Raw genomic sequence first — 25,277 nt, forward strand, 5'->3', positions numbered from 1 at the left:
CGCCATGCAAATGCCATTAAAATTTAAGCCATTAAGCACTTTAATAGAATTAAATTGGTCCATGTGGCACCGGTACAAATAACTATATATTCCTTTTTGCTTCTGTAGCATCTTGGAAACTGCGGCCATCACCAGAACTTATTTCAATTTTCAGTTCAGATCCACAGGCAGTAAAAAAAAAAAACTGGGCAAGGCTTTGCAGTTCAAATAAACGACATACCCAGTGGTAAGCAAGGCAGCAATATGGGCTAGTTGGTTGTAAATTTGGTGTGAATAACGCGCTACATACTGACAAAAACGACAAGTGAAAACGGTGCTTGTCCTGGGTCCACCGTTTCAGTTGTTTTTGTCAGTGTGTAGCACGTTATTCACATCAAAAATACTCAGTGGCACTTCCGCTTTAGTCTGTTCAAAGGGGTCAGACAAAGTCAGCAGTGGAACCTGCGAAGAAGCTCTTGTGCAGCGTCTGTGGCAATGTTCTAGAAACAAAGCTCACACCAAAATAGAAGGGTCTGTGCGAAATGGGCGGCACGAAAATGAACATGGGGCCAGTTTCAGTTGCACTAGCCTTTGCATTTTCTAGGAATGCAGCAAATGAGCCTGACATGTTCTGCTCACGCCTAGGTATAATTCGCATCTTTCTTAGCTCTCAATAAAATCAGCAAGCCCCGCATTCCCCCCACCACTATGAACACGTTCCGAGTAGTCGCCATCTTAGCGGCGTTGGCCTAACCAAAAACTATCACGTAAAAACCTGGTCAACTTAAATATTTTAAAACTGTCATCAGCAAGCACAAAAGTGACGCTTTTGTTCACGTTAGTGGGCCTGTCACACGAGCCAATTACACGGAAAGCGTGAAAACTCCTGTTTTGTAAAGGCTGCATTCCTGCTCCAGCAAGGCAAGCAGTGAAAGCAGGTAGAAAACGCCTCTTCGCCGCAGTATAGAGACGACATAAATTTAAAAGGAAAACTAAAAACAGCTTTAAATAAAGACGGCACCGAGAAGCCGCGAGCACGATTCGCAGACTCGCAGTACGAACCGTCCGCGTTCCAAGAGACGCGTTCCGAGTAGTCGCCATCTTAGCGGCGTTGGCCTAACCAAAAACTATCACGTAAAAACCTGGTCAACTTAAATATTTTAAAACTGTCATCAGCAAGCACAAAAGTGACGCTTTTGTTCACGTTAGTGGGCCTGTCACACGAGCCACTTACACGGAAAGCGTGAAAACTCCTGTTTTGTAAAGGCTGTATTCCTGCTCCAGCAAGGCAAGCAGTGAAAGCAGGTAGAAAACGCCTCTTCGCCGCAGTATAGAGACGACATAAATTTAAAAGGAAAACATAAAAACAGCTTTAAATAAAGAAGGCACCGAGAAGCCGCGAGCACGATTCGCAGACTCGCAGTACGAACCGTCCGCGTTCCAAGAGACGCTCGAAACCTTCGGCGCCCTCACGACGTCAAACTGGCAGCACTGCTGAAGTGACGCCGAAGACCAGACGCGGACGTCTTCGGCCGCGGTGGCGAACATCGCGCTGCGAGGTTAATCAGCTGGGCACGACGCAGCAAACCTTTGCAGCACAGCGAAAGTCCAGCAGTTTCCTTCCCGCGGCTCGGGCGTTCGCGCCACTGCCTGACGTTTGACGGACAACGGACGAACAACGCGCGTCTACACGATTGTATGTATCCATACGCACTGCCGCTGTGGCTACACGCCGCGTTCATCGTCGGCTGTCTAAAGCATAAAGATTTCGAACAATCCTCTGCAGCATTATTGGACATCCAAAAGAAACTTAAATTTTCATATGGCTCTCACATTACATACAAAGTTGAAACAAAACTTCACGAACAGGAATAATTTGAAACTCATTACTTGCGCGCAAGCATTACGAGGCGAGAAACTGCGCAACGGCTCTTCGCAAAAAAAAAAAGAAACGGTGATGATGATGATAATTGTGATTTTATAGCTTATTTAAGAAAATAGCAGTGCTTAAAATGCAACTTGTAAATTAAATCAATTCAGTTATAAAAAGGTTTGGTAATCCTAAGTTCGACGAGTAAGTTTTAGTAATCGTGTGGTTGTTTTGTTGCTGGCGGCACGTAGCGGATAATCACAAGAAAACCAGCAAAGACATTTCTGTGCTAGCCCCAACTTTTCTTCCATGGAACTTGAGTGCGCAACTCCCGCCCGTCAATTTTAGCGTCCAACCTGGCTTCGTTTTTCACAATGGAAGTGTGTTGACATCGTCGAAGAGTCGAAAAATTTTTGAGTTCCGTCATCGTAACGTTTTCTACAAATCGCGCATCGTCGCGGGAGAACCGAGCTGCTGGAAAAAGCTTCCGTCGTCGTCTTCGAGACGCATCGCGCGCTTCGAAAGACAAGAAGACAGGGCAGCGTGCCTCACCGTGAGTCGCGCGGGGCTGGCGGCGATTCGGTGGCGGCGCTCCGGCCGTTGTGTGTGCGGCCACCTCGAGAGTAGAGCGCGCGCGCCCGAGTCGCTGGGGCCCCCCCATCGGCGCCGTTTTGCTGTTATGCGCGCTCTGCGACGTCCGCCTCGTACCTCGGACGGGAATAAAGGGTCGCCTAGTGCTGCCTCTCCCACAGAAATGTCGCGTTCCTGCAGAGGCGCGCGAAATGCGCCGCGGCAGAGCCCTTCTGGCCCGCGCTGAAGCCGCCAGGCGAAGCGGCGACGAGCGTGGGCTCTTGGCGGGCCGCGCGCGCGTCGCGTTTCATCTAGCGTCTAGCCGTGCGCCCGTGACTGGCTCGGCAGCCAACTCGGCTTTTCTCTGCCGAAGCGGACGTGTGGCGCGCGCGCTGGCAGTGAACCTCAGTGGGAAGCTGCCGCCGCCGCCTTTGACCTTCGCCGCCGCTGCGGAGCTGGGTGCACGCTGCGTGAGAAAGCGTTGCCGAGGGACGCCTCGGCTGGTGTAGGTTTTCAGAGAACGGGGGGAGCGCGCGTTCAGGTTCCCTCGCGATCGTTCCGTGTGCAGGAGGCATATGCGATGGATGCAGTGCCGAATTTGGCATGCAACTGTTGACGCGTGTTATCAGACGCGCTAGGAAGCTCGGCAGCTGTCGTCTGTGAAATGTGGCATAGTTTTGTTTGCTTCCCTCTCCAAACTGCTCAGTGATTTAGTAGCCTGGTTCAGTGCCTTTAAATGTATATGTGGACCTTTATTGTTTTGGTTAGCATTGGTTTGTCATGGTTATTTCAGAAGGTGGTTTACGAATTTCCTTTCTCCAAATGCAGAACCTGAGTCATGGCAGGCGGTGACGGCAAAAATGGATCAGAGACACCGACCACAACAGCAGTGTTCACGACCGAGGTGGGTCTGCCATCCTTTCCGTCGCTTACAGCCTGGAGCTTTCATAAAATCAGTGTCATTCACAGCCTGTTCTTGGTCTTGTCAATGCAGCTGGACAGTCCGGCCATGTTTGATGACCCGAACCTTCCCGAGGGTTGGTACCGCAAGGTCTGCCAGCGGCAGAGCGGCCGCTCGGCTGGCAAGTTCGACGTCTACATATACAAGTACGTTCCTGGAGTCATTCCACTCCGTATGACACAGAACCAACCAAGACCTTCAGCATCGCAAAACTAGCATGCTCTTGTGGCCGCTGGAAGCATGCCGAAGCACCCTTTTTTGGATTATTTTTGTCTTTTCATGCTGTTCTCTGCGGCTTCCACTTTACCGAGACCACCTTTGACGCAACACTGAAAAGGAAAAATGCCATGTTGGCTGGCTTTTCCACGCAAGCACGCAGAATGCTGGTATCTCATGGTATTTGCTTCAAGAGCAGTGTTCTTCTGCAGCGGCTATAATCCTGCGGCTTTTGTTAGAAAAGCAATGCCAACACAGGCAAGGTGTGAGAAGCACAGAAACGGACAGCCTCAGTGAGAGGTAATGCGGGCGCCATTATGTAATGGAATGACTGGCCGTCGCGATGCCTCTGTGGTTGTGGCGTTTGGCTGCTATACCCAAGGCTGCGGGCTTGTTCCTGGCTGCAGCAGCTACGTTTAGATGGAGGTGGGATGCTACAGTACTGCTGTGCGCAGATTTTGGTGCATGTTAAAGAACTACAGGTAGTCGAGTATAATTTATAGCCAGCCTATCAAAATGACGCACCTCACAGTGTTGTTTTCACACATAAAGCTTCATCAAGCTGGCCACTCGGTCTTGAGTGCCAACCACATCTGCTTAAGGGGGGGGCTTTCAAATTGCAAAAATCTCTATAAAAATTAATATTAGAAAATACCACATTTCGTATCTATAAGGTCTTTCTAATTATATTGCAAAAGATTTTTACCCCAAAACAGCCTAAAGGTGACATTAAATATTGTTTTTTGTTTTTGTGACCGTAAGTAGCAGAAAACAGGCTTAGATCGAGAAAATGCCAGTTTTCTAAAATACTTTTTTTTACCTGACTGACCTGCATGCAGAAAGCATAGCATGACATTGGCTTCATGGATTTTCATGCAGTTTGTTGCATTGTGTTCCTTTTTAAATTCTTCATGCAGTGACATTCCTGTAATTCTGAATTACTTTCTCATTTTTTCTCTCACTGATTTGACATGATAGTAATGAGTGCATTTTGCAAGGATGGATATAATGTTGTGTGTAGAGAAAAACTCCGGTTGATGAAAATATTTGGGGAATGTCACTGCATGAACCATTCTTTTGACTAAAACTTTAGAGCGACTCTAGGCTCCTACCTTGCTTTGTTGTCACGCCAGGCTCTCTGCAAGTTTGGCATAGCAATGAAGCACATCAAAATTTGTAATGTCTGAACTACTGAAGATATGTGAGTGAAAATTTGCATTTACTCATTTAGTGCACTTGCCAGTATCTCTGCCAATTTTCATCACTCTAGGCCAAAAAGTAAAAAAATTTAATCTCTGAAATCTGCATCCCCCCTTGAAAAGTGATGATGTTTGCTTGGGAAAACAGCTGCATTGCTGTATAATGCCACTGTCACACAGCCACTTTCAATTGGATGTTGAGAACAATGCAATGAGCTGTCTGGTCCTTTACCTTTGATATTCTCAATTGCACAACTGCTAGACAGCAAAATAAATCACCATCAAGAGATTCTGTTATCTCAAACCAGCCTTATGGAGTTTCACTATCATTACTGTCTATTTTGAATGTATGCAAACAGTCAGCTTGCAAAATTATTAAATAAACAAAATGTTTATTTGTTAGAGTAATGTTAATTGTTCTTAAGGTTAATTTCACTGTATTGGACAAAGCTGTTATGGCACTCATGGACTTCAGAACAATGCAGTGAGCTGTCTGGTTCTTTTACCTTAGTCTCTCAATGCTATGAGCATGGTTTATATGAATTTTTAAAATTCCCTGGCCATAGTACATTGTGTACACCGCAGAATTCCAACGGCAGATCACGAACGGAGCACGTAGCTCCAGCAGAGATCACTTCCTCCCATTTTGCGAATGGAATGCATGCTCTCCTGCGGGGCACTGCATCGCAAGAATAGCTCTGTTTTCAGGCAACGTGGCGGTACCCGTCGAGGCGGGGCCTCTCGCTTCATCACAGATTCCTTCTTGCTGCCACTTTGTCTCTCACGTTGACGACAAACGAAAGGTACACGCAGCTTTCACTTTGTCTGAAGATGTCCACAACACAAAATTTTACCGATAAAACGTGCCAAATTTTCGGGTTGCTTCCATATTTACAGAGCTGCTAGGATGAGCGAGGACACATCGGCTGACGTCAGAAAGCGCGGGAGGTTCAAACGGGTCAACGATTTTGCTGTAAAAGAGCAGTCGCAAAGAATTTACATTCTGTTAAAACAATTTTCTTTATTCATGCAATGCGAACAAAATGAAAAATAATTAGCGTATTTACTCGAATGTAACACGCGGGGTGACTTTACATACTGCCCAGCGCGAAAAAATAAAACCATGAATGTAACGCAAGGCTTAAGGATGTAAAACAAAGTACCTTTAATAGACATCGTGGCCAACATGTTTACTCATCTTCCTCGCTTTCGGGGGTCTTGTTTTCGGAAACGGAGTCGTTTTTTTTCTTTTCCCGGTAACTTCTGCCGTATCGATGTTGTTCGCCGCAGAGAGAATCCATTCCTTTTCATGAACGTTTGGGCCCACCCACAAGATGCTCTGAACTTCCCACCTCCCGAGCAACTTTCCATCGGATCAGTTCGACACACCCCCATGGGACGGTTGCGCTGCTCGATAATAAACTCCGCCACTTTTTTCTCCAGCTCAACGTGATGGCCATAGCGAAACCCACGAAATCCTTTGCGGTCGGGCTCACATGTAAAAAGCCCTCTGCCGCTGCAGCCGCCATCCGCTTAGGGTTGACTTGTTGAGGTCAAGTCTTCGAGCTGCCACAGAATTCCCGAACTCTTCAGCTAACAGGATCGCTTTTCTCTTAAAACGAGCGTCGTACCGAGCACGACGCGGTGCCATCGTGTGCACTGAATCAATACACCGCGAGTGACGCCACAAGAACACGACGCGAGGACGCGTTCAGCACGAGGTCGCAACGAACACAAAAAAATAACAGAGAACAACGCTTTGACTTCAAATGGATGAGGATTTGGCTTCCATGGTACCCATGTTGTCAGCATAAGATCGCAAAACTGCGGAAACCGAAACCAAGCTGATTGCTTTGAAATGGCTGCACCACGGCACTGCTTTAGGCCAATCGAAGTGTGGTATTCGATTATAACGCGAGGGTAGACTTTAAGGGGAAAACAAGCAGGGAAAAACTCGCGTTAAATTCGAGTAAATATGGTACATTTGGGAGAATCCAATTAAAAAAAAAAAGGTCAAAAATGTTTTTTTCATGTTGCCTCCATCCCCGTGTAGCAGCGACAAGAAGGAAGCAGGTGGTCATGACAGGAAGCAGACGCATGAAGAAAGAGAAAATCACACGAGGTTCCGGTCAAATCTCCCGACTTCGACGGAGCAAATATCGCTGCTCCACAGAGCGATCTGGGATCGACGCCTGGCCCCGATCTGCCATTGGATCAGACAACTCGCACTCTCATTTTGCCGTTAGAATGCGATTGCTCCCAACAGAGCAGAAAGCTTGATCCGGATGTGCCATTGGAATTCAACATCAGATGTTCTGAAACTTGCCCATGCCATTATGGACGATACGAACATGTGAGGCGTGACCATACCCTCAAGCACTAAGCTCTGCAAGATACAAACTGCGAACAGTGAGCGGAGGCGCGTGGCCATAAATATATCCCGCCAGCCATAATAAGTGCTGGTGCACTTACATTCTTCTGCTTGTGAATGTTATTCATTTTGTATGATACGAATATATTTTGCAGTCCTGTGAGATTCGTATCATCAAGATTATACTGTACAGTAGACTCAGGCAGCGAAGGCTTAGAGGTGGAGCATCCGCCTCGCGTGCAAGAGGACCGGGGTTCGAATCCCAGGGCAGCGCAATTCTCCATTGGGTTTGAAAAAAAAAAAAACTCCGCATGTCATTAAAATTGCATATCCAGGCCTGGAGTGCGGCCTGATCTTGATGACCAGAACCGACAATGCACTCCCTCACCAGAACGGGATTTGGCCACCCTGGTGTAGTACTTGGCCACAACCTTCTATGAACAAACCAATTAACCCTCGGCCCTCAGTCCCCAGCGGCTGCGGAGCAACTGTACAAGGCAGCAGTCAGACCTGTGGTGCAGCGGAGGGTGCTAAGATTCACTGGCTCCGGACAGGCCGCCATTGGAATGCTAGAACTTCATCTAGTGAGGCTAGCCTAGCAACACTGCTCTTTGAACTAGCGGGCATTAACTCTTTCGTTACCACTGGAAAAAGGACTGTTTTTCATAGGTCTCAGACAAACATTTTTCTAGAAAAAGTATGATAAGTAAAAGTATACGAAATGCATAACACCGGTTGGAATGGATTGAGCTTTCTATTCAAATTTATTTCAACAGAAATATTTGTTTTAAATATTGTGAAAAAAATCGAAAAACAAAAAATTGGAGATGAACAAAATGAACATGAGAGTTATTGTCACGTTTTACATGACAATAACTTCAATATAATTTATTAAAAAAATTCTAGCAATTCCAAAATGATTCAAATCCTTCTATAACATGGCACTAAAGTGCAAAAGTTATAACTCAGATACTTTTCGGGCTAGAAATTTTTTCTTTACGCTCTTTGAAAAGGCTTATTAACGAGTTAGCAGTAACGTTAGCATTAACGAGTTAGCGGTGAGAGGGAAAGTAGAGGAATTCAGGATTTCGCTGCAGAACAGATATTCGGTTTTAATTGAGAAAGGCGATCTTAGTGCTCGAACAATGAATGATAATATCACTGCTATCGTTAAGGAGTGCGCGTAGAAGTAGGTGGTAGGACGGTTCGACAGGATATCGGCAAGCTATTTCAGGAGATGAAAGATCTGATTAACGCCAAAGCATGAAGGTGTCTAGAGGCAAAATAGAACTAGCCGAGCTAACAAAGTTAATAAATAAGCGCAAGGGGGCAGCCAACATAAGGAAGTTTAACGTGGAGAGAATCGAGCATGCTCTAAAGACCGGAGGCAGCCTAAAAGCAGCGAACAAAAAACAGCATAGGGAAAATTCAGATGTATGCGGGAAGAGACGAGGAAGGCAATGTCATTAGGAATATGGGTAAGATAGTTAAGTAGCCGAAGAGTTCTGTGCAAATCTGTACAGTATCCAATGTAATCAGAATGTTAATGAGAGAGAGCAGCGAACAGCAATGCGTCATCCCATCAGCAACAAAAGAGGAAGTAAAGAAAGCCCTAGCAGCAATGCAAAGAGTAAAAGTAGCTGGTGAGGATCAGGTAACAGCAAATCTGTTGAAGGGTGGGCGGGATATTGTGCTAGAAAAACTAGCCACCTTGTATACGCAGTGCCTTATGACCTCGGCCATACTAGAAGCTTGGAAGAACGCTAACATTATCTTAATTCATGAAAAAGGAGACGCCAAGGACTTGGAAAAATTACTGGCCGATCAGCTTACTGTTCCTTACTTACAAGGTATAGAGTCAGGGCAACCTTAGACTTCAATCAACCAAATGATCAGGCCAGCTTTTGCAAAGAATATTCCACAATAGATCATATTCACACTATCAACCAGGTGAAAGAGAAATGCGCAGAATGTAACCAACCCTTGTATATAGGCTTTATTGATTACGAGAAAGCACTTGATTCAGTGGAATCCTCAGCAATCATACAGGCATTGTGTAATCAGGGTGTAGAAGAGCCTTATTTCAAAATACTGGAAAATATATATAGCAACTGCACAGCTACCAGAATCCTCCATAAAGTCAGCAATAAAATTCCAATAAGGAAGGGCGTCAGGCAGGGAGACACGATCTTGCCAATGTTATTCACCGCCTGTTTACAGGGGGTATTCAGTGACCTGAATTGGGAACAGTTAGAGATAAGAGTTCATGGAGAATACCTGAGTCATTTGCGATTCGCTGATGACAGTGCCTTGCTGAGCCACTCAGGAGATGAATTGCAGACCATGATCAATAAGTTAGTCAGGCAGAGCAGAGCGGTGGGTCTAAAAATTAACATGCACAAAACCAAAGTAATGTTCAACAGTGTAGCAAGGGATCAGGAGTTCACTGTTGGTAGCGAGGTGCTGGAAGTAGTAAAGGAATATATATTCCGTAGGGCAGGTAGTGACCGCTGATCCGGATCATGAGAGGGAAATAACTAGAAGGATAAGGATGGGGTGGAGCGCATATGGCAGGTTCTCCCAGATCATGAATGGCAGTTTACCAATTTCCCTCAAGAGGAAAGTGTACTACAGCTCTACCTTACCGGTACTCAGCTACGGGGTAGAGACGTGAAGGCTAACGAAGAGGGTTCAGCTCATCTTAAGGACAACGCAACAAGCCATGGAAAGATTAATGATAGGTGTAACGTTAAGAGACCGGAAGCGGGCAGAGTGGGTGAGGGAACAAGCGCGTATTAATGACATCCTAGTCAAAATCAAGGTGGACAGATGGGCTTGGCCATGGCATATAATGCGAAGGGAATATAACCAACGGGTCCTTGAGGGTAACGGAGTGGATTCCAATAGAAGGCAAGCGTAGCAGTGGGCGGCAGAAAGTTAGGTGGGCAGATGAGATTACGATGTTTGTGGGCATAGGGTGGGCGCAGCTGCCAGAGGACAGGTTTAATTGGAGAGACATGGGAGAGCCCTTTCCTCTGCAGTGGGTGCAGAGGAAAGGGCTCAGAGGTTTCAAGGGGCCGGAGGTTTTGTTTTAACTGTCAGAAGTGCACCTTAACGTGATTCAAAGCTAGATGCAATTTGCTTTAAGGGTATCCATGCATACAAATTGTACTTTGGATCTATTTCTTTGAGCAAATGTAGCTAAAAGCTTTAGCACAACATAAAATATGAGTAACAGGCAATGATGTGGAGTTGAATAGTTATCAACATCTTCCCAATAGAGTAAAACCACATTAAAACCCCAAGGAACAGGGAAAAATGTCTGAATTATCTGAAGGTCGAATCGCCACAAAAAAAATTTTGCCAACGATTGTGCTTCTTGGTAATGCGATTTCTGAGTGCAGCTGCCGTGGTACTCGAATTGTAGGCGACTGCATATGGGTTTGTCTTTAAGCAGCACGAAACACAGGGTGTAGTGGAAGAAACGAGACGACAAAAGCGCTACCAAGCTCCAGAGTACGTCTGTGACAATCTTCAGTCGCCCCATTGCCAAGAAAACAAACATTTCCTCTCGTTGCTGAGGCTTTTCTCCTAGTGGGTAACGTAGGCCGCACGGTATTCCACAAAACTTCACTTACGCGGTTCACTGTCTTGGACCAGCCGACGTAAAGCCGGAGTTGGTGTTGCTCATTCTTTGCAAGGCCACAGTGGACGCAAAGACAAACCCTGTAGAAGCGTGCCTGTCTCCACCACTCGGAGCAAAGGACACGGCACAACCGTCTCGTGTGCCCAGGGGAGGGCTGCAGCCAACCGCACAAAACTTGGATGTTGGTAGGGCACTGCTGGTGTCTTGCATGCCAAGATGCCGTTCTTGCTCTGCACACACAGATTGCTATGAGAGCAGTCACCACTGCTGGGTTGTGAAAGCTATAGGCTACGGAATGAAAAGAGCCCATTGTACAAAAAAATTTGGTTAACGAGAACAGAAAACTGGGCAAGTTGAAGCGGATTTATCTTTAAGCAGCGCGAAACACAGGACGTAGTGGAAGAAAGACGACATAGCACTCGTGCGGTCTCTTGTTTCTTCCACTTTGTCGTGAGTTTCGCTCTGCTTAAAGATGAATCTGTTCCAACTTGCCCAGTTTTCTGTTCTTTTTATGCATACGGAAGACATAGTGCTGAACGGAGGCAGCTTTTGATGCGAGGAAACCAACCGTACTGACCAAAGCCTAGCTGCAGCCCATGAGAGGCATGCTTCGCTGCCAAAGGCATAGAGGAAAGTCTGAAAACCAACTGTACATCTATGTTCATGAAATATTATTCTGTTTCTAGTGTACCAGTAACAGGATTGGACCTTTTATTAGCGGCATTGCCTAGTTCGAAAACCACCATCGACAGCGGCTTCATTGTCAAGCAGGCTAGGCCTAGCTATTCCTAGCACACGGAAGTGTGGCACGTCGCTTCAAGACGCACATCACCAGTGTGTTGAAGCACGGTATTTTTGCTCCTAGGTTACAGACAAGCTTATCTAGTTTCATTTTATTTTTTATATATATTGAACTATTTCGCTGTCCCCTCCGAGTTCGATATATCCGAGATTGACTGCATTTATATAGCACCACGGCCGAGACACACAGTTTCTGAAAGAAGTTTTCCTTCAAACGGCCTACAGACTTCAAAGTAGTTATGTCTGTTATAGCTGGCAGATTTTAAGATTGTTAAGATTTTGTGGGAACAGGATGCACACCTCCACATTTACGTGTGGCTTGACATTTGAAATGGTTGGATTGCCACGCCTTCTTCTTGCTAAAAACACATACATTTTACTGTTTTTTTTTTCTTTTTTAGCACTGTCATCACCCGTGCATGTTATGCATAGCAGTTGCCAGGTTGGTTTGCTAGTCTGTGAAATCCGTTCATCTGAGGTTCTGTGGATTTCCGCAGGACCTTGTCTTGCGGAAGACATTCTTTTTCTGTCAGCGGAGACGGCAAATCTGATGCGTGGCACTCGATGGAATGCATATGCAGCGAGCTGCGCACGCGGAATCACGCGCCCTGCACATTCCAGGAGGTGCGGGGTCCACTGGGCTCGGACCGGGGAGCCCTGGGCTCTGCCCACTTGCACATACGGTGCCACTGCACTACTATTGGTTAAAATTGGGCAAGAGCTAGTTTACTAAAGCTCCGCCAAATTATCGAAGGGGTTAAAAACCCGCTGGAGACATTGACTTGGTACGAGCACGCCGAGTCTCAAGCTTAGCCATTTTTAACAGCCATTTCAAAACCGCCCGTTTTAAACTGCCTTTTGCTCACGTGCCTTTTTATGTCAATCCCGTCTTGAATAAATCAGTTTGTTTGCCAAGAAGTTGGAATTGCTGCCCCAACTGGCAACGTGTTGCCAGACCGCTAATCCCTTCGTACTGCTAACCGCCGTGTATCAATCACTGGCCAGCGTGCTATCACCATCTACCGCTCGCGATGAGCAAACGACCAGCCCAAACCAGCTATCCCATCAGAAGGAGGGCAAGAAGTTAACTACCAGTGCATGGCAATTGCATGGCGATCAATTTGCATGCAAATTGATGATGAATTTTTATGGTGCGAGGCATCGTGGTGCAAGATTTTTCTTATTTGTGCAAGGTGGGTTCAGAAACCCTTCTTCCAAGCATTTCACCGCAGATAAACTGAGGACCAGGCCAAGGGAAAGCTTGCACCCATTGTATCACCGGTGGGTACCTGGCAGCACCGGGGATCGCACCCCCACACCTCCTGCCGCATGCGAGGCAAATGCTCAAACCATTAGGCTTGACAATCGCTGGGTTTTGCTCATCTAATCGCCTGTTTTTGTCGCTTACCACTGTACAAAATCCTTCATCATGAGTGTCATTGATTTTAAGTTCCCTCCATGCACACGTCGACCGTCTACCACTCCATCTTCACGCCGGCTGTTTCCAAATGCCAGGCAGCATAGCTTCGTTGTTTCTCGTTCATTCTTTGTCGCTCTTGAGAAGTGAGACTGTTTGACTCTTGCTAAGTTACTTTCATCGGCAAACGAATATCAATTTATCGTGAATGGCTGACAGTCTTCCATAGTGCCGCTGTATTGCCCCAATTGAGGCGCCCCTTCAGGTCATGAAAATCGCCAATACAGAGTCTAAAATGCCAGTCGTGAACATATACACATTCCTTTGGGGTGTCTGCCCGCACATCACCAAAGTCTGAAATACCGCTCTAGTCCAAGTCATCACAGTTCGAAAAATTGATCGCCGGATCATAAGCAACCTAGAATGCAAGTCATTGCAGCAGAATGAAATGTAGGGTGGTTTTGCCGGAACTTACTTCTTGACAAAATTTTAAAGAATTAAAAATATGGGCCAGCCGTTGGCTTGCTCTTGTTCATTTCTTCGTGCTTCTTTTTCAAGTTGCAGTGAATAGACCTATGCAATAAGGGTTTCTAAAAAGCGGACCACCAGTGCTGCAGATGCGCACATGCTGCTGTTGGTTCAGTGACTCAGTTTTAGCCACGCGTAAGCGTTGCGCTGGCATTTGAGTCCCTCATGCATTGGCTGTATCCGCTTAGGTTGAAGAATTGTTTATGTGCGGCCCTGTTCTGTCAAATGCTTTTCATTTGTGGCAAGAACAGTTTGAAGAGAGGCGCGTGCACTCGGCACTGACCAAACTGTGTCCAGTCTTTACTCTGGTTTCCCCTTCTGCTAGGTACTGTCTGGCCCACGTGAACATGACATACATTTCATGAATTTCATCATACAGGCAGGGGACGCAATTCCAGAGCAGATATGTGAAAAAAGCGTTTAACAATGTGATGTCTTGTAGACACTGCTCAGCCTGAACCTCATTCAACTGTCCGGTCAGTGAGATGCCACTGCATATAGATTCGTTCTCGCCTGCACTACATGAACTGGGTCTCTCGGAGATGCAACATGGCGCCCTCTGCATGACTTCATTCGTTCCAAAAAAGTGCAGACATCATGCAGGTCTAGTTCAGGAAAACTGTGCCCCTCCTTAGTGGCCAGTGCCGAAGTAGTGCAGATCATGCAGCTGTAGCCACTATGGAAGAAGACAATGGCCTGTGAGTTGTGATAAACGCGGTGAAGGGACTCGATGTTTTTCCACTCGTTGGCGAGGACGGTGCACCACGATAGGGGACCGCAGCTTCATAGGGAGGCGCTGCAGGCACCAGTGAAAAGCGCCGTCTCCGGGCCGACTCCCCACAACTGACCGGGCAGGCCGGTCACCCCTCCTATTGAGTAACTGCGCGAGTAACGCGCTTTCTCTTGAAAAATGCAAGTTTTGCATATGTTCTGCTCACGTTGGCCTGCCTAGAAATCTGTTTACGCAGTCACATGCTTTTTCCCTTGTGCTTGAATGCTGACGAGCTTAAGAGGATTAGGAAAATGTACAGCGACGATATAAATATATGTGAGCAGTGCTGCGCAGTTGGAATTTATCTTCAATGCACTTTTACTTGGGTGGTAACAAAACGATGCTAGAGTGGTATATAGTATAGTATAAGCGTGACGGAAATAAACCGTGGAAATGCTTCGTCTGCCGCGCCTGCCAAACAAGCTTCCTGAGCAGAGCAGAGGCATTAGGGAGTTTCGTAATGTCTTTAGGTTGTTTTTTTTCTTATTCAAAAGCAGTTTTCGAACTTGTGTCAGTGTCTTGGCCAATCCCCCTAGTGGGTAAGTGCCGTATTTACCACTTGAGGGCAACAACAACGCATGCATTGAGACCAATTCTTCATGACAACACTTCGCAGCAATATATGCTGTTTGAAAATTCATGTGGTTCATGATGTTGGTGCTGTAGAGGTGGATGGCACACAGCTGGCTGCAATTTGGGGGCAACGCCAAGGCTGGAAGACGACTAGGCCTGCACTCTACCATTCGTTTTGGAAGCAGGCAGTGCCAAGGTGTACGTGAACTGCCGGACCTGGCGCTGCACCCTCGCTGCACTGCCACAGAACTTTACAGAGCTGGTGCAGCGAGTGCAGGCGAATCAAATGGAGCTTATGCATAACTCGTCAGTCCTTTTCATCAGCCCAGTAGAGCTTATGCCAAGAGTGCTGCCACGCACTTATCTGCTGTTTTCCTGGGCTGACTGGCTGCAGTAGCCAGTGTCACATGCTGTTAAGGGCTTCATTTGCCAACTGGAATATGTGTAGTGGCTTCTGGAGCATAGTGTGTTTTGTTGAAGAGCTCGAAAATATGAAATGCCAAACAGAAGAGAGCTACTGGCTTGGCAGTGAATGGCGCTACCTTGCAGTGCTTTCATGTAAGAAATTAGCAAGGTTTTATCAGGTGTCCGATGTCTATGAGCGCTTCTCTGTACTCCATCTCATAAGTTCCTTGCTGCACGGTGGTAGGCAGAGACCTCCTCAACCAATCAGGAGAGCCCGTTAAGCGTGCTCCTTCGGGCCTTGTCGTCTTTATGTCATCTGCTCGCAGCATACTCAGACATGGTTAGAAATAAGTATAAACCAGTATTGTTTGCGTACCATAAGTGTATGCATGCTTAGGTACGCTAAACACAACACAAGCATTTTGCGGGATGTTATGGCATTTTTAGACTCGCACATTTAGTTCAGCAAATGCAAATGAAGACTCAACGATAAGCTCAGCGTAGTGGCGCCATCTGGCTGTTAGAATGGAAACCATTTTTGTCAACAAGCTGACACTCCTTTTAGGCCTAGAAGTGGCAGAATCGTCACTCAAAATAAGAAATAAAGCAAATTTACCGCTCATGCAATTTGTTTTAAACTAGATAAGACGAAGTGAAAGCCCGATACCTCATTTATGGCCAGTGGTGGTAGGTACTCACTCAGCAGCTTCTTTTTGCTCCTTCAAATGCACACAGTTCTTCGTTATAGGGCTCTTGTTATTAATCACGAAAGTAATTTGTACTGATCAGGGCCCTGAATTAGCACCGTATTTTCTAGTTTAGAAGTCCTGCCCTGCTGTAAATGGCAGTTTTTCCGGGGAAAAAAATGCACTTAAGTCACACCAGTGTATATGGCGCACCTGTTCATTCAGTGAGCTCTATATTTATGTGCCGAGGATCCCTTAGGCGGAGAGTGCAACAACAATACATACTTGTGGCTGCTAGCAATTGCCAGCTACCGTGTGCAGACGATCCTCAAGCCCTAAAAGGGGTTCCTTCTCGCGGCCTGCGTTGTGTTGTATTCGTCGACCATAGCGCTCTTGCAAGTTTGTGCCAGTCCCAGATAATTTTTTTGCCCACTTCAAACTGTCTTCGTGCTGCCCAGTTCCTGCTCTCCAGCACATATTAAACGCCACACAACTTAAATTTTGCGTCACAGCTTCTCCTCACAGACATTATCACGTTGAGCAAAACGCTCTATGTGCACGTAGCTATGCGGATGCAGTGTTGAAATTGAAACTTCTTAGAATGTGGCTAGACCGGCTGAACTCGATGCGGCGGTGGCACACACTTCTACCCTAGGAAACGTTTTAAAAATGTACAGTTGTAGCCTAGTGCGATCCCTGTTCTGCTACGCATCAGCGGGGTGTTACCAGTGCAGGCACAGTTGAGTCTCCATGGAAGCGGATCACGGTAGCAGACCGCGCAGTGCTAAAGGTCTCTTAATAATCCGATTTTTTCTCTTTTACGCTTGTTTTTTTTTTTGTGCATAGTTATTGAGCACGGCAAAAGATATTGTGTGATGGTACATCGTTTTTCACAAAATATAAGTTGCACCGGATGCACCAACTAACAATTTTAATTGATGCGAATAAAAAACTGCGCGAATTTGAAGGGACAATGACAGACGCACACAAAACACACACAAAGCACAGAACTTCCAACTGATTTTATTTTTCGAAAACAGGGCGCTTATAAAGGCAAACGGCATGACGAACACGGTACATGCGCAGCACAAAGGGAACAGCGAGCGCAGGGCGACGACAGTATCGAGAGCCACATGTGATTAGGACCTCCGGAAAGCCCGGGAAGAAAGTTTTTGTTCGCATCAACTATGAATCGACTAGCCCAGCTTCATGTCCTACTAACAATTTTAAAAACTTATACACCGGAAAATCGTTATCTCCGCAAACCACGCTTGCAGTTACCTTTATCTTACATTTAGGTTCAGCTAAGGAGCAATGATCATCGCACTGAAGCCTTATTGAAAACCTTACTGAAAACCATGAAGTTTACTAATATTTTGCCAGTCCCCGAAGTATAACACGCAAATCATAATTACTTGTTCATGGGGCACCTCATTCGGCATGGGCATATGTACAAAAGGCCGGTAGTATATATTTGTTATTGTTGCCGTGGTGCAGATGTTATGCCCTTCATATGACATAAGCCTTCCTAATACTACGTAGTGTAAGTGGAGAAAATGGCCTGCGTACTGGTCCATTTGGATTCTTTTGCTGCCTTTCTCTCTGTCATCTGCACACCAGCTTTGTTGGCACAATTCTCGTTTTCATTTGATCTAACACTGCACAAAAACGGCCACTCAGGTACTCTTTTCTTTCTTTCTTTCATTTTTTTTGTGGGTATAAATGAGCATTTCATTAAATGAAACGTGCCGTGCTGGCTCAGCAGTTACCATGCCCATCTGCTGAGCTTGTGGATTAGAATCCCGCCCATTGGCAGTCACGTTTCGATGAAGGGCAAAACGTTTGTTTATGTTTTAGGTAGTTAACTTGTGACATCATCATTTAGGTGCACCATGAAGTTAGATCTGAACCGACGACAATGCCTACGAAAAAAATGAAGTTGATGTAATGAAGCACCCGGTGCTGTATCTTATGCACACATGGCACTGGTACGAGAGCCACCCGCCTTGTCCTCTTTGTTCTGCAGTCGTGGTGGAGGGCCAGAGTGTGTTCACATTGTTTAAAGATGGTGCTGTGTATTGTCTTAATTTGACATTGCTTTGAAGTATACACAAAACTTCACCATGTTGTAATTGCCGTGTCCCCTTGCCGGAGTTACTGCATTGATAAAGGCCCGACAGACAGTTGGCCACACCAGTGTTGAATATAGGAAGTTCTTGTTAACTTTTCGAAAATTAAAGTTCCTTTTTTTTTTTTTTTTAGAGATACCCTATGGCATGTGGCAGTTGCCAATGCCTGGTTCATAAAATATGGCTTGGGATTTTTTTTTGTGAGCAGCATTTTTCTTCAAAGGAGATTTACAAGGAAAGTACACAGTACACACTTGGGCATGCTCAGAGTGATTTTTCGACTATTACATCTGACTGTAGAGATTGACTAAAAGTTTGTTTTCTTTCTTTTCTTCTCCCATCCTCGAACATAGTCCGCAGGGTAAGAAGTTTCGGTCACGGAATGAGTTATCGGCCTATCTGGAGCAAGTGAACAGTCCCCTCTCGGTATCCGACTTCGACTTCACCGTCAAAGGGGAGCAGTCCAGAGCCAAGTCGGCTGGTTTGCCTCCACCACCGTCTCGGAAGTCTGTAGGATCAACTCCAGTGAAACGAGAGAGAAAAGCATTGCCCGAGAAGAAGCCACAGGCCGAGAAGAAGCTGCAGTCGGAGAAAAAGCCTCAGGCAGAGAAGAAGCTGCAGTCGGAGAAAAAGACCCCAGCTGAGAAGAAGCCACAGGTAGTGAAAAAGACCCCAGCGGAAAAGAAGTCTCAGTCAGCCAGGAAGGCGGCCTCCGGAACCAAGCCAAGGTCATCACTAGCACCACGCACGGGCCGTAAGTTGATGGTCCGACTCAATTTCACTTCTCCAAAAAAGCGGATCCTCAAAAACTACTCGGAAAATAAGGTCGAGACCAGCGGGGAGAAAGGGGGTGGGTCTGATGGGGGTACGGCGAGTGATGTTGCTGCAAAGGGCCACGAAGCCCCTCCTCCCACAGTCAAGGACGAGAAGCCGGCAGACACCGGGCTGAGTGCCAGCGATGCAGATGCCGATACTACTTCAGGAGGAGACAGCACACCAAAAAGTGAGCCCGCCGCAAAAAAGAACAAGGAGAATGCGGTAGACAAGCTTTCGTTGAAGAAGAAAAAAAAGAAAGAAGATATCCCTACAAAGAAGGCTGACAAGGCACCAGCAAAAAAGGATGCAGCTCCATCTAAGCCAGAGGGCCGGGTTCGGAAACGGAAGCTTGTGGAGGTGGAGGACATGCTGTTCAAGGAGTTTGACCGGCTTGAACGGAAGCCCGTAGTCAAGGCAAAGCCAGCTGATGACAAGAAAAAGGCTGAGGCAAAGGACAGGCTGGAAGACGATGTGGCTGTCATCAAAGCAGCAACAGAGGCAAAGATGGCCGCACTGCCTGAAGAACCCAAGGAGCATGCGAAGGGAAAGCCAGAGGGCAGGAAGAAGGCGGACACCAAAGCAAACAAGACCAAAGCAGAATCGAAGGCCGAAGACGAGCCTGTGACCGAACAGCATTCTGAGGCCAAGCCCTCATCCGAGGCTGAGGCTCCAGCCGAAGCCCCATCCGAAACTAAAGCTGAGACCAAAGCTGAGTCCCAACCAGAGAATGGTGCTAAGCCTGAAGCTGAAGCCCAGCACAAGCCTGAATCCTCGCCCAAAGGCAGGGCCCTCTCGAGAGGCAAAGCCCAAGCCAAGGTCGAAGCCCAGCCTGATGCCGAGTCCAAAGTGAAGGCTGAGGGGAAAGTGCAGGCTAAACCAGCCGAGAAGCAGAAAAAGAGACGGCTGAAGGAGGAAGATGTTGTGAACCGCATAGCAAAGCGGTCCAGAAAGGACAGTGAGCAAAAGAAGGAGACTGAGGAAACTGCTAAGGAAGTATCTGAAAACGGTGCTGACACAGCAAAGGACACACCTGAGGCACCATCAGAAGCAGAGGAGGCAACCCCCAAACCAACTAATGCTGAAAGTCAGGGAAAACCACTATCACCCAAGAAAGGCAAAAAGGAGCGTGAAAAAAAGAAGGGTGCAGAAAAAACAGACGCCGAAGTCAAACCAGTGCGAGAAAAAAGCAAGCGACAAGCTGAAAGGCATTCGAGGAAGAACGCCGATGTAGAGAAGGCTCTGTCTCCAGACGCAAAGAGCGACACTGAGAGACAGTCCAGGAAAGGCACCAAGACAGACAAAGCTCTCTCTGCAGATGTGAAGCACGACACAGAGCGACAAACCAGGAAGGGTAGCAGGGCAGACAAGTTGCTTTCTCTAGACGCGAAGCACAGCACTGAAAGACAACCGAGGAAAGGCACCAAGGCGGACAAGGCACTGTCCCAAGATTCAAAGCATGACAAGAAAGGTGATACTGATGGCAGTTTGTCTGCAGGCAGCGCCAATTCACGTCTTCATGAGAAGCAGGGCAAGGACGCTGCAACAGCAAAGCCAGGAGCAGACGGCGAGAAACCGGTGGATCTGGATGAAATCCCTCTTCCACCGCCGTCTGACGTCCCGTCCATACCCGATGAGGATGAGGAGGACGACGGGATCATGGAAGAGGCACCGTCGATGTTGGAGCTGACGCAGCGAGAGCTCAAGCTGTACGAGGTGAGCCCGCACCTGATCGAGCACAGCTACACAAAGATCCCCGAGGACGAAGGTGTGGATGCCACGCAGAAGCAGCAGCAGCAGCCACAGGCAACCTCTCCTTCGCCAACACGCAAGAGAGGCCGCTCGTTAACCCTAGAGAATGAGGCGGAGACCGGTGAAGAGGCAAAGTCACCACGGCGACGGCAGCGGCGGAAGAAGGGGCTCAGCGAGAGCAGCGAGCCCAAGGGGGAGTCTGCGGCCCTCATTGTGGGCCAGAGCTGAGCAGGGTGGCGGAAGGCTCGCATCAGCGCATGTGCGTGTCCTGCACTTCTTCAGTGTTGCCTTTGGCACTCTTTCATGTGAAGGGAAGAGCCTTGTGTGTATTTACCGCGAGACAGCGATGTTGGGTGGCAGCAAGAAACGCCACTTCGGCCCTGTTGCAGTGCTGTCTCCTTTTTTTTTCTTTGTAGTGGAACGGGTTGCAAAAGAAAGCAGAGGGTTCTGGGAGGCGCATGCTCCTCCGAGTTTGGGTTTCTTCTCATCTTATTTTTTTCCTCCTCCAAATAAGTGTTGAGGCTTGTTTTTAAATGGCCACTAATACACCTTCTGCCTTGGAATAGTGAAATTGCGGGAAGTGGGACTGCATTTTATTCTTGTTAGGTTCGTTTGTTTTATTTCTTGTTTGAATTTTTGCAACTGTCTAGTTGTGTAACATGACTTGCATGCGACTGAAACTAGTGAATTGGTTCACTGACAATGCATTGTACATGGTCTCACTGGGGTTGTTCGTACACTGTGGACCTAGTGTTACATTGTTTCTCTGTGTTCATTGTGCAGAAATTCGAAGGCAATGTTCTCTCACAGAGCACAGCTCTGATTGAATCAAAGGGACTGTTTCTTAAAATAGCCATAGCTTACAAGGTACGTCCAAGAAAACATACTTGGCATTAGAAGTGCTGTTATCCCCGAGATCTTCAAACGGATTATTCAAAGAGCCTGGCCACACATTTTCTATTGTAATTTTGGGCATTGGTAGCAGGGGCGAGGCCCATCAGGCATTTTAGCCGGAGAATTCACAAGCACAGCGTCAATTTACAGGTTTTTTTGTTTCACAAAGCTGCACAATGTGAACCTTGGGAATAGTGAGTGTCTTTGAGGTGTTGAACCATAATGAGTGCTCCCCTTGGCCTAGATAGGCTCGGGTGTTTCCCTTGTCTGGAGTAGTTTCATGGATGAGCTATCCTAAAAAGTGCGAAGCGACTTACTGCGCTGAAGTGAGCATCGTTACTGTTCAACACTAAGCTCGGTTCAGTCGGCAAACGGTTTGCGTGTCACATTGCCACACAAGCTGTGCACTTGCAGCTGCTGTTTCTCCGGATTGGTTGATGTTTTACTCTTCTCGTGCACTGGTTTAAGGCTTGCCAATCTGGCACCTTGTGCAAATGAAGCATTGCAGGGAACGAAACCTGGTTGCTTCGTGGTTTTGCGTGTCGGGAGGAGGCCTTGACAGAAGCTAGCACGTCATCGTTCATCGACTCTTTCAGGGTTCTTTTGGGGCTTTCTTTTTTTGGTGTTTGCATTTGTGCTGAGGTAAAACACACAGCCTGTGGCAACAAGAGAGGAAGAAGGGGCATCACTGTATAAAGTTGTACATAGCATGGCTATTTTCTCATCCAGTTGGTGCTTGCTGCCCCATCATAGCACTTTACTGTCATATCCATTATTTTCTTGCTTTCCTCAAGTCACGGCGCTTCCTTGCACGACACCCCATTATTATTACAGCTCACCACTTCTCTGTACAGTTATCGCAGTCGTGCTAAGCAGCCCCGACTGCTCTGTCGGTCATCAGCTTTGTGTGTCAGGTCAGCTTTGACGCCTAAAAGCATTGCTTTGAGTCGTGCTGGGGTGGTTCCGCAGGAGCATGTCTGTGTCGCTATCTGGATTCTCGCTCCAGCGAGTGTAGGTGCGACGTGTCAGTGAAAAAGACGAGCCAAACCTCATCACACTTTTGCAGCAAGGCTTTTCCCCCGTGCGCAGTGTCATGTCATTTGGACTGCGTGGCAGCATTATCACGCAGAATGAACTCTCACTGTCACCAGCCGCATACGTCCTGGCAAATGTTAGTTCTGGTTTGCTCGTTACCGTTGACACGAAGCCAACCATGAAACCTGCTGCTGGCCATTTGCACAAGCTTCTGTCATAGTGGGCTACAGTAAACCCTCATTGGTTCAAAGCCGCTGAAGTGGCAAAAAATTTTCAGGTAAAAACATAGTTTTGAAATAAGGAAAGCTTTGATACTTTCAGTACACTTACAGTGCATTGTGAATATCAGCTGTTTTGTTTTGTGAACTACACTTTGGAAGTTGAGCACTTAGATCAGCGCAGCAAGCACTGCTACCAAAAATTGCGCGAGTTTTTGAAAGTGCATTTGCATTGATGTGGTGTTGGCAACAGCTGCCACCATCACTCCCACAGCTGAGATGATGCCACTGCACCGGGGGTTGTGTCAAAGGCTCCCACTGCACTTGTTCTCTCTCTTAGTCTGTCCAGCCGCTACTGCATTAACCACACCCTGTCTGAGCCTTGCAACATTCCGCAAGCTTTAAAGCTGGAAGCGAAGATGGAGGGCCTCGACATTGGCACCAGAATTTCACTAAGTACAGAGTGGTCCGGAGCGCTGGTGAGCGGCATGCATTGCGGCACTTCAGCACAAACCACTGGCTGTTGTCAATTGTCATGTGTTTTCACGCACCAAATTTCGAGATACCCACATTTTGTGAACAAACCTTTTAAGGTACGTAGATGTGAACACGTGACTTGGTGTGATGTAAAACACGTCAGCCTGGGCCAGTAATTTGAGATGTGCTATTGAGTGAATGAGGGTTTACTGTAATTCCCTGGAGGAGAGCTGGCTCTGGCATCTGTTTTCAAGTCCAGGTGATAAGCATTTGGAACAAATTGTTGTTCCACATTATGCACATGGCACAGTGCAGTTCTCAAAACATTTTGACTTTCCACTGTTTCATTCTCGTGGAGTGTTTGGCCACTGACCTTGTTGCTAAAAAATATCTGCTGATGCGGCAGCAAAATACTGCCGCTGGCAATTTCATGACACATTTCTTGTTGGATTGTGGCCTGTTTGCTCCCCAGGGCTTCAGTTGTTGCCTTGATGGTGCCGTGCCTGGTAAACATGCAGTGAGCAGCCACAGCTGTTGCTCTGTGTTTATTTCTGTTTTCAGCTGATTCCATCAACCCTGCTGTAAATTGCTGTGTCTCGAACTCCCATTTACTTCCTGCTTTTTCTCTTGGTATAGTCCCAGTGTAGCATCTCATGAGCCATCACTGTTTAGTATAATAAAGAACTCATTATCATGCTGTCCTCGAGGAGTTTTCAGTGTTGTTTCTGCAGTGCACTGCACCAAGGAACATGAATGTGGCAAGGTTCAGGATAGCTCGGCTGACTGGAGTTGTTGGGTTCACGGTTGAGGAGTTAGGGAAGCACAGCTGACGAGTGGTTGGGGAAGTGCAACTGACTTGACCGTCTGGGTTCATGGTTAAGGCGTTGGTGTAGCAGAGCTGATGAACGAGCGATTGGGCTTATGGTTGAGGGGTTGGGAAAGCAGAACTTACGAACGGTTGTGCTGACAGTTAAAGCGTTCGGGAAGCACGACTGAGTGGAGAAGGGTTTGTGGTTTGGTAGTTGGAGAAGTGCAGCTGACCGGAGCAACGGATCCATTCTCTGTGACCCCTTTTTCTTGGTGGAGGAGGTCGACAAAATGCAGTTCAAAGGGGTGTTACATAAGATTTCCAAGTAGACATTTTTATGGTTAAATTTTAAATCTGCAGGCAACCGAGTGAAAAGTATGGAATATCGCAACACTGTCAACAATACAGTGAAACAAATCAATGCACTGCGTGCCATCTACAAGCTGCTGCAATGTTCAGCAAAGAATGCTAACATCAAAAATTCGTTTGCTGCTGATGGCTTGTGTGAGATACCTATAGACATTTTCTCGACCCTCGGGAAAACCGGTCTTCTGGGCTGTGGGGAGAGCATGGGGGAGCTAAATCCTCAACTCTTTTTTATACTAAGAGCACAGTGCAGTGCCCAATGTGGCAGTGCCCGTGGAGCTGCTTGTTAAAAGGTCTATAGATAGATTAGTGGTATGTTGAGGTTTAATTTCTGTTTATAAGATTCCTTTTAACCTTGCCTCACGCCTTTCATCTAGAAGAAAAAAAATGGATTCTGCTCCACGCCCTCCCGTTTCTGCTGCAGTCAAACATCTTATGTTTTATTTTTGACACCTAGCTTAATCTCCCTGGTTTCATGAATAGCTTCTGAGCTTATTGTAGGGAACATCAATTCTTCCAGGTGATAAAACCAACCATGCAGCAACTGACAAGTTGCAGCTTCAGCTACAAACATGCCACGTCAACACATGCTTAGACAAGCATCTAATGACTAGAGACAAACCTTCACATACCACTGATCTGTCTATGGGTACCCCACACAAGCTATCGGCAGGCAAATTCCTAATTTCGGTACTTCTTAACACCGCAGCAGCCTGTAGACGCCATATAGTGCACATAGGCCACTGTACAACGCCAGGAAAGTACAGTTACGTAGAGTATTTCATGGCGAC

The 25,277-nt window shown here is 46.9% G+C and overlaps 2 protein-coding genes across 4 annotated transcripts in view; one reads left to right on the plus strand and one right to left on the minus strand.

Annotated features, from left to right (window-relative positions):
• LOC144107922 (protein NEDD1-like) overlaps positions 1-1,909 on the minus strand; it is a 150,177-nt gene extending 148,268 nt beyond the window's left edge. Inside the window, exon 1 of one of the 3 annotated variants that reach the window (XM_077641158.1) lies at positions 1,410-1,886. In XM_077641158.1, coding sequence (XP_077497284.1) covers positions 1,410-1,527 — 118 coding nt within the window. In that variant the 5' untranslated portion in view covers positions 1,528-1,886. Of the gene's footprint in view, positions 1-1,409 lie in introns of all 3 variants that reach the window. The other 2 variants (XM_077641157.1, XM_077641156.1) reach the window with 2 other exon arrangements.
• Positions 1,910-2,135: 226 nt separating this feature from the next.
• On the plus strand, positions 2,136-24,013 carry LOC144107010 (uncharacterized). Its single transcript, XM_077639987.1, has 4 exons — positions 2,136-2,402; positions 3,248-3,323; positions 3,414-3,526; positions 18,477-24,013. The coding sequence occupies exons 2-4, from the start codon at positions 3,258-3,260 to the stop codon at positions 20,914-20,916; spliced, it is 2,619 nt and encodes an 872-aa protein (XP_077496113.1). The 5' UTR covers positions 2,136-2,402; positions 3,248-3,257; the 3' UTR covers positions 20,917-24,013.
• Positions 24,014-25,277: the final 1,264 nt, after the last annotated feature.

This window comes from Amblyomma americanum, chromosome 10, assembly GCF_052857255.1.
Source record: "Amblyomma americanum isolate KBUSLIRL-KWMA chromosome 10, ASM5285725v1, whole genome shotgun sequence".
In the NCBI taxonomy this organism is placed as follows: Eukaryota; Metazoa; Arthropoda; class Arachnida; order Ixodida; family Ixodidae; genus Amblyomma; species Amblyomma americanum.

Coding starts and splice junctions, on each gene's coding strand:
- LOC144107010 (XM_077639987.1), top strand. CDS start 3,258: ATGGCAGGCGGTGACGGCAAAAATGGATCAGAGACACCGACCACAACA. Junction 3,324..3,413: donor CAGCAGTGTTCACGACCGAG/GTGGGTCTGCCA, acceptor TTGTCAATGCAG/CTGGACAGTCCGGCCATGTT. Junction 3,527..18,476: donor TTCGACGTCTACATATACAA/GTACGTTCCTGG, acceptor CCTCGAACATAG/TCCGCAGGGTAAGAAGTTTC.